Source organism: Bos indicus x Bos taurus, chromosome 4 (genome assembly GCF_003369695.1).
Source record: "Bos indicus x Bos taurus breed Angus x Brahman F1 hybrid chromosome 4, Bos_hybrid_MaternalHap_v2.0, whole genome shotgun sequence".
NCBI lineage: Eukaryota > Metazoa > Chordata > Mammalia > Artiodactyla > Bovidae > Bos > Bos indicus x Bos taurus.
In genome coordinates this window covers 71419949-71429560 of record NC_040079.1, presented here as the reverse complement: position 1 = coordinate 71429560, position 9612 = coordinate 71419949, and the positions used below count along the sequence as shown (strand labels likewise).

Here is a 9612-nt window from a genome sequence, read left to right as displayed (position 1 = left end):
AGACTGCACCGTGCACGCACTTCTGGGAAATGTAGTCCAACCTGTTCCCCGACGTGCAGTCTCGGAGAGAAACACAGCCAGACCCAGACTACGAACCCACAATCCATTTCGGGGGCAATGTTTGGCTGGAGTCCCGGGAGTCTCGGCAGCAATCCAATCCGAAGCGCTCACCCTGGTGATTGACACTCCGTCTTCCCCAATAAATACAACACAAAAGTCAATACAAGCCCGCCCACCGAGACGGACCACGGTACCAACCAATAGGAAGGAGAATCGATTGAATGGCAGTGCCGCAGGCCAATAAGAAGGCGAAGGAGCTGGGCGGAGGCTCAACCCCCCGGGGGTTTGAGGGGAGGGGGAAGACGAAGCTTGAAAGACTTGGTAATGGCGACGGGTTTGGTAAGTAGGAAAGTTTCGGTGGAGGACTAAGAGCGGCGGCGGGAGCAGTAACGCGCCCCGGGAAGGCCGGCGTCAGTTGTAGAGGGGATACGCGAGTTGCTGGTGGTGTTGTCGCGGCCGGGGCGGCCCGCGCCGGGGCTGCTTATACTCCGCGGCGGTTTGTTGTCTTTCTGTTCGGGAAGGGGTGGGGGTGGGGAAGGGAGGGGCAGGATCTCGAGGGTATCTGGCGGCCGGGTGAACTCGGGTCGGCTGTCCTCTTCATGACGGCCGGGGCAGTTAACCGTCCGATACCGGCCTGCGGCGAACCCACCGGACTGGCGCTTCCCGCGAGCTCACCTGGGCTTCGCGTCGGCACGGTCCGTGGGGGTCTTGGGGCGGGGGCTGGGAGGCGTCTGCGAGGACTGCGCTCTGGGCCGGGTGGCGCGGTGGGTGGCCGGGCCGGGTGAGGAGATGGGGCGGGCCTGGGCGGGGGAAAGGGGGCCGACGCGACTCTGGGGCTGCCCAGGAAAGTTTGACTTCAACTCCCCGCGAGTGGGCGGAGGGTCGGAGGTTGGCCCGGGGTGGGCAGCCGGCCGCGGGTGGAGGACTCTTGTGAGGCGCCGCCTCTTCAGGGGCCGAGAGGGGCTCGGGCCGAACTGGGAAGCTCGCGGAGCCCTTGGGCCCCGGGGCTCATTGTTACGCAGTTCGAATGAATGGACTCCTTGGCGCCTGCGCGGTGGAGTTGAGCCGAGGGGAAAAACAAGCCTGGAGTCCAGGCTGCGGTCACATGATGGGGGGAGGGGAGGGGAACGCGATGAATGGCGAAAGAGGGTGGGGGATGGACTTGGCGTGAACCGGGAGGCACTGCCTCTGTGTGACCGAGATCGAGGCTTGGCAGGCGATTTCAGTCTCCGCCTTCCAACCTATGCTGCTGCCCCAGGCGGATTAAAACAAAAAAGACTAGCGAAATCGACTGTCGGAACCAGGTTTTTGTGGCTCCTTCAAACGCTGCATGCTGTCTAGGGGAGTTCGCTCGCCGCCGTGCATTCTTTTGAACACTTCACCTAGAGTTAATTCTTTAGGAGTTTTCAGCAAGAATCTTTTGTAAAGGGAGCTCTGACTGCAGGGAAGCACTCAAGAGTCTTTAATTCTGGGATCCAGTGATGCTAAGGGAGGAGGTTAAAAGTCAGTTGTATGTATACCAGGAAGTGTTGGGAGTCCTACCAACAATTCCGACTGAGTGCTATAGATTTATTTCCCTCTAACTAGCAGTAACAGGTGATTCCTAACAATGATTTAGTGAAATTAAAGTTACGTTTGGAGAATTAGAATAGTTGTAACATTTGTAAATAATTTTCTATTAACCACTGATAATACGTTTGTGATGTACTGCTAGTTCTTTCAGTCTCTGCTTTTTGTTGTTACTGTTTCTGCTGTTTTCCGATTTAATTTGCTAAGTACTAGGGTCAACTGTTGAATTTCCACGATTGAACTTACTCAGTTCTTGCTGAGTAGGTAATAGTTGACAAAGTTTTACGGAAATTTGAATTACATTCGAAAGAATTCAATGTACCCAATACATTTTGGAGCTGTTTTATACTTTTGAGGAAGCCAAAACAAAATATTTAAATTCTAAATTGACAGTACATTATAGAGTGAAATTTTGATTTCACTTCCTGGTTTCCATTTTACTTAGTTTTATAAGCCCAACTACTTATAAAAAATTAAAAGATTTTATTTATTTGGCTCCCCGGCCACGCCAACCAAGGATCAAACCCTAGCCCCCTCCAGAGGAAGTGCGGGGCCCGAACCACTGGTCCCCCAGTTACCTTTTTCAGCTTAGAAAAATCTCCTTAGTTCAAAGTTACCTTCTCCCGGGATTTCCCACAATTTTCCATGTTTCACAATGCTTGCTTCTCAGACTTCAAAAATGGTACTATCACTTTAAGAGTTGTTTCCACCGCTGTATTTTAATTTTTTCGGACCGTTTCCTCACTACCTAAATGCTCAGTGCAAATAGCCTGGGCTTTATGAGGGAGAAGCTAGCTGGTCTTCTATATTTGTTTGAAATGAAAATATTAGTACTTTATTTTTCTGCCATAAATTAAGTTAGTACGGTGTTAAACGATGCCAGGTATTTTACACGTATTATCTTTTAATTATGAAAGTGATATTTACCTGGAATGAGAAATCACACCAGATATTTTTGACAAATACTTTGTATATTACAAAATTCAGGAAAAATACTCTCTTAATGATATTTTATATTCTTGTTTGTGCCTAACTCATCAACAGTAATCATATACCTTCATATTTTGACCTGCATTTACTTTGGTACTTCATATCATAGTTTAAACTCTCATTTTCTGTAAATTAGAAGAAAAAATTTTCTTCTCTAAAGTTTTTGGTACAGAATATGTATTAAATGACTGAATATATTCTACATATACACACACATGTTTAGATAAAAAAGGAATATGGCAATAATTTTTAGCCTGCTGCTTCTCCCAGTGTACCAGGAGTTTGTTTGAATGAAAACAAGTAAAAACCATTGCACAGGATTGTACCTCAGTTCAAATAAATCACATGCTCTGGAAGGCGGGGCTTCAGCATCATTGGTTTGAAGCAGACATGGTCCTGTGTGCCCCCAGGGTTGCACATTACAGATTGATCTAAGTTTGCTGAGCTTTTGCAATGAGAAAGTGGAGGCTCAGAACCAGGATTTGGCCATTTATGCTTGAGAAGTCAATTTGTGTTAGTAGCCACATCTATTGTGGCCACCAATTTTGTAGGAGGCTGTTTGTTATACACTAGTGTATTTGCTATAATTATATCATAAGACTGTGATTATTACATAATACATTGTACTTACTGCAAAGTGTTCATTTCTTGGGAATGCCTCAGACATCTTTTAGGTAAACTGTTACTTGCTTAAAGTAATGATATGATCTGTGACTTTTATTGAGGTGTGTTGGATACTTTGTCATATTTTGCAGGGAGGAAATTACCAAAGCTGAATAGCTGCCTGTCTGGCTCCTATTGTTAATTATTTTCAGTAACTGTTCTGTTAAGAGATTAAGTATCCAAAATATGCATAATATTGCCCTATGTCAGTCTACAGATAAAAATTTTTTAAAGATAATTTTACTTTTTATTTTGCTCATTTTGTTTCATCTTTACAACTGCTCTGGGAAGGAGAGAGCAGGTGTCATGAGCCCTGTTTCCATATGGAGATACTGAATTAGTGAGAAGCTCAGTCATTTAGGTCATAGATATAGTAAGTGATCAAGCTGGAATCAAACCCATGTTTCCTTACACCGAACCCAGTGCCCTCTTCACTACTCCATTGTACATCTTACAGTTTATACTGTGTCCGGCTCCAAGTGCCCAAGAAATGGGTCGTATTTGAGGCAGAAATATGAAAGCGAAATAAAATACTAGAAATAAAGTAAGGCAATGGTCAGTTTAGCTGTATGTGTCAAAAGCCTTCAGTTCAGTCTCTCAGTCGTGTCCAACTCCTTGTGACCCCATGAACCACAGCATGCCAGGCCTCCCTGTCCATCACCAACTCCTGGAGTTCACCCAGACTCCATTGAGTCGGTGATGCCATCCACCTATCTCATCCTCTGTCGTCCCCTTCTCCTCCTGCCTTCAAACTTTCCCAGCATCAGGGTCTTTTCAAATGAGTTAGCTCTTTGTATCAGGTGGCCAAAGTATTGGAGTTTCAGCCTCAGCATCAGTCCTTCCAGTGAACACCCAGGACTGATCTCCTTTAGGATGGACTGGTTGGATCTCCTTGTAGTCCAAGGGACTCTGAGGAGTTTTCTCCAACACCACAGTTCAAAAGCATGCATTCTTCAGAGCTCAGCTTTCTTTATGGTCCAACTCTCACATCCATACATGACCACTGGAAAAACCAAAGCCTAGACTAGACAGACCTTTGTTGGCAAAGTAATGTCTCTGCTTTTGAATATGCTGTCTAGGTTGGTCATAACTTTACTTCCAAGGAGTAAGCCTTAGAAGATGTTTAATTGCCATCCAACCACTAATCTATCTCTTGGAAGTTCAAAGAAATAACCAGATGTAAGCAAATACTTAAAAAAAAAAGAATGTATAAAGTAAGAGTGAAAAAACTGGGAACATGTTTAGTAGTAGGAGGGATAAGTAAATTTTGGTAATTCCTGTGATTATATATAATTTAATTTTTAAAAATAGATCTTTGAAAGACTTAATGCTTATGAACAGGCAAATGCTTATGAACTTAATGTTAAGAAAAGGTCTCATTTATATATAATATGACATATGAAGAAAAAGAAATGATTTTGTTTAGGTAAAATGTAGATGTCTCTGTGAAAAAGAGATTGGATCATTAGATAATAACATCAAAATGTCCCAGTAACTCAGGTTGGTGGAATTAGAAATAATTACTAATTCCTTTTTTCTTTTCTAAGAAAAGCTTTTTTTTTTTTTTTTCCCACAGTGATCATATGTTTTGTAGTCAGGATAATGTTTCATAATAAGAAAATCCATGAAAAAAGCCTTTGTAGAAAAAATGACAGTGTTTGTTGGTGATTATGTCATGACTTAGCTTTTGGTTTAAATATCTTTCCACTGCATTTTTTGATTAGCCTGGGCTACGGTACTTGACTTTTAATGCCTGTTTTTTTTGGCCATGCTACATGTGGCTTGTGGGGTCTTAGTTCCCTGACCAGTGATTGGACCCAGGCTCCTGGCAGTGAAAGCACCGACTCCTAACACTGAACCGGCAGGGAATTCCCAACTTTATTTTTTTAAGTGACTTTTAACAGCAGTATATTTTATTGTTTTATTTTGAGGAAAAAACTATGTTAGAATTTTGTGTGTTGGTATATTTCATTAGAACTTTAAAAAATGAAATTTGGGGGAGAGCCTGAGAAATCAGGAACTCTTCCTGCTGCTGTCACTCATATTAAATAACTGATTTGATCATTGTTCAAAGGCAAGAATATAAAAAGTATAACCTCATTTTACTTTCATAACAATTTAGTTGGTAGACATAGCTGAGAAATTATTTAGGTGTATCAGTTTATATTGTTTTCTTCATTGTTTCAATTTTGTAAGCTTGAGATAATGGGAGATTTACTGTTTGTTTAGCTAAATTTCCCATTATTATTATACATCTTTGTAAAAATAGTAGCTTTTTTATTATGATTAGATTCCAAATTATCATTAAGAAAACATTTTTATGGGAAGTATAATATATGTCCATTTTAAGAAACTCTGTTTTACTTTATGTTTCTGTTTTGGCCACAAGATCTTAGCTCCCTAACCAGAGACTGAACTTGTGGCCCTGCAATGGAAGCATGGAGTCTTAACCACTGGAAATCCCAAGAAACTCTTTCTCAAATGTTCTTTAGAGATTGTAACAGTATACTTGTTCACTTTCAGAAGATGAGAAAACAAAATAGTGAACACAATTGATAAATAGAGAAATTGGAATCTTCCGGAAAAGGTCCCAAATAGAATGGACCTTCAGTCGGCCCATGTGTAGCGACTTTGAGGGGGACACAGATGGCAGTATATGATTAAAGGTACAGCACTGATGTCTCTGATTGATTTTATGCGTTCATAGACCACGTGACTTGACTTTTTGTTCTTGTGTCATTTTTAGTCGGAGCGCCATAACATGGTGTGGGAAGTGAAGAGCAACCAGATGCCTGATGCGGTGCAGAAGCTCCTGCTAGTCATGGATAAGAGAGCGCCAGGAGTGAGCGACTCGCTGCAGCTGCTGCAGTGCAAGGAGACGTTGCCGTCCTCTCCTGGATACAACTCTTGTGATGAGCACATGGAACTTGGTAAACAAAATTAAGTTTTTAGGGATCTTCACTGAGATTCGGATTAATTTTCATGTTTAGCTAACTTTTCCACCCACTTTGAATTGCTAAAAAGTGTGTTAAGTTTTGTACCCTAGGAACTTTCAGTGTTCTCTTGTTATTGCTTATAAAGTATTATTTAAACCAACATAACTTTGGGCTATTTATGGTTATCTTAGAGACTCATTTACAAATTCAAACTCAACTGTCTTTGTGGGTTAAGATGAGCCTTTAAACACCTTATGAAAACCTTGCGGTGTGGCTTTTCAAAAGCTGTTACTTTTGAAATATCCATGTAAACTCAGCGAATTAAGCTGGCTATGCCTTTATGCCTGGGTTGTTGGTATGATGGGGGAAATTCCAGTGGACAGTTGAAACTGGAGGATCGGACATTTGTAATTATCAGTACTGCTGAGCTACTCCAAAGATGCATGATATATAGAACTGTGTAGGTGTATTGAAGTATGACTTTGAATGTTACTGCTTTGAGGTAAGTGTTAAAGAGAATAAACAGCCGATGAGTGAGCTTGTCTTGCTGCCCACTTTTCATCTTGGCATTGCCCCATTTAACATGTGTTTTCGCCTGATGTTCACAAAATCCAAGATGTGATTGTCCTCATTTTATATAAATGATGAAATAAAAGAGGTTATGTGGTAGAGTCTTCTTTGGGAATTTGAAGATCTTAAAGGTCTTGAGACATAACCTGTTGGCATGCTAAGGGTTTGCTAAGCTCAAAATATTTATTGAGTTGTGGTTACTATTGAGTGGAAAGTATCGTTTCAATCAATTACTTGGTTCTCCATTGTCGCATGTTAGTTGGTTTCAGAAGGAAATCAGGAACTAGGGCTCAGGAGGTCAAAAACTTTACAGCCCCTCATGACTTCAGTTTAAACGTAGTTTCCTTAACTTGAAAGACAGAGATGAACCCTTCACAGTTAATACACAGATGATAGTCAAAGAATGATGTTGGCAATGAGGGAAGGGAAATAGCTCCATCACCATGAGCATTACAGAGTGGAATTATCTTCAGTTGGTGTGTTTTGGCTTCTTTGGGAAGGAAGGGATACCTTCTAGTAGGTTTTATGAATGGATATCCTGAATTAGTACTTGTCAGACATTTCCGTTTTAGTGAGTTATTCTGGGATATTCCCTGTATAGGAATGAGTATGTGCTTTTATTGTGACAATATAGGAGAGCTCTCACGTCTACAAGAGCTTCTGGGTTTATATATTGAAGAGACCCATTGGATCCATAGAATTTACAGGTGTAAATTTTGTAAACAAAATTCACAAAGGGATTTTGTTGTTTTTAAGGCCTGCAAGAGGCTTTTTTTTCCAGTTCAGTTTTTCAGAATTCAGTCTACCTTACAGTGTAGTTTTGGCATGAACAAGAGTGGTCCTTGGGTACTCTTTCTGGTTTTCTTTCTTGGGTAGCTGAAAGTCTGTCATGAACTACCTTTTGAGAACACACTTTTTTGGAAAATAATAAATATTCCTGGGTTTAGAGTTTCTCATTAAAAATAAGTAATTTGGTGTAGATAAAGTTGAATAAGTAGTACCTAAACATTCCTATGATCTAAGTTGCATCTTTGAAAATTGTTGTTTTCATTTATTGTAGTAATCTTGTTTAACAGATTCAGATGTGTGAACAATAAGTACATATATGCACCCATGTAATGCCTTTTTCCTTGTTAACGTGGTAACATAAAAATGTCTGAATAGCATAGGGATTATTCCCAGGTGAGCCTGTGAAAAACTGGAGGTGGGGAGTCAGAAAACACAAACAGAACAGTTTGTAACAGTTTAGCCATTAATCCATTTACATTTAAGTTTACTTTTCTGTTAGGCTTTGTTGACCCTTAAATGTATAAGATGTCATTGTTTTTTCAGTTGAAACTTGTTTCTTTCAAAAAAACATTTTGAATTTACACTTTACCTCTCACAAAATTAACTAGCTAAATTTGAGGCCCTCTTTTCCAGCTGTGATTACACTTTTGTCTCCTGTATTAGTAATTTCCTTCTGATAATCTTGAGTGTGCTTATTTGCAGATGATCTTCCTGAACTTCAGGCTGTTCAGAGTGATCCTACTCCATCTGCCATATACCAACTAAGTTCAGATGTGTCGCATCAAGAATATCCAAGACCATCTTGGAACCAAAATACCTCAGAAATATCAGAAAATACCTACCGTGAAAATGAAGTGGATTGGCTAACAGAACTAGCAAATATTGCCACCAGCCCACAAAGTCCACTTATGCAGTGCTCATTTTACAACAGGTGGGAACATTGGCTGTATTTTAACTGAAAACTTTGTCATTACAAAACACTCTTTTCCTCCCTAGTTTTAAAAGTTGCCTGGAGAATCCCAGGGACTAGGGAGCTTAGTTGGCTGCCATCTATGGGGTCGCACGGAGTCAGACACAACTGAAGCAACTTAGCAGCAGCAGCAGTTTTACAAGTAATAATGCTCTTGATCATTTAAATAAAGATTTTTTTAATTAAAGTCATTAAAATTAAGCTCTTTATCTTAAAATGATCAAAGAGGTATTAACCCTGAGTCATTATTTCATATTTTGAGGATTAGATAAAAGTAATATGAGAACTGAGTCTTAAATGGTTTAAAAGTCATCAAGAAATACATCAGACCAAGAATACTTTTATTTATATTTTTTGCTTAGAGAAATGAAAGTTTTCTAAAGAGCCATAATTAAAATAAACATTATATTTTAAACTTAGTCAACTTTGCATTTGGTTCTTTTTGGTCTAAGTTTCGCCTCCCACCCCCGCCCCCCCCCCCCCCCCCCCCCCCCCCCCCCAGTGTATGTGGTCTTATGTATATGTTTGCTTATACTGAAATCTTGAATTTCTCGAAGTAGACTCTCATTGGTAAAAAAAAACCCACTGTTTCGTTTACCCAGACCAGAGTTTAAGAAAATGAGTTATTGTTCTATAAAATTATGGAATCTTCCAACTGATATTCCTCAGTTCAGTTCAGTGGCTCAGTCGTGTCCAACTCTTTGTGACCCCATGAATTGCAGCACGCAAGGCCTCCCTGTCCATCACCAACTCCCGGAGTTCACTCAAACTCATGTCCATCGAGTCGGTGATGCCATCCAGCCATCTCATCCTGTCTTCCCCTTTTCCTCCTGTCCACAATCCCTCCCAGCATCAGAGTCTTTTCCAATGAGTCAACTCTTCGCATGAGGTGGTCAAAGTATTGGCGTTTCAGCTTTAGCATCAGTCCTTCCAGTGAACACCCAGGACTGATCTCATTTAGGATGGACTGGTTGGATCTTGCAGTCCAAGGGACTCTCAAGAGTCTTCTCCAACACCACAGTTCAAAAGCATCAATTCTTCAGCGCTCAGCCTTCTTCACAGTCC

General features: G+C 41.0%; 1 protein-coding gene across 1 annotated transcript in view; it reads left to right on the top strand.

The window, feature by feature from the left end:
• The first annotated feature begins 311 nt into the window (after positions 1-311).
• HBP1 (HMG-box transcription factor 1) overlaps positions 312-9612 on the top strand; it is a 27343-nt gene continuing 18042 nt past the window's right edge. Inside the window, exons 1-3 of the mRNA XM_027539658.1 lie at positions 312-399; positions 6029-6212; positions 8280-8508. Coding sequence (XP_027395459.1) covers positions 385-399; positions 6029-6212; positions 8280-8508 — 428 coding nt within the window. The 5' untranslated portion in view covers positions 312-384. The remainder of the gene's footprint in view (positions 400-6028; positions 6213-8279; positions 8509-9612) is intronic.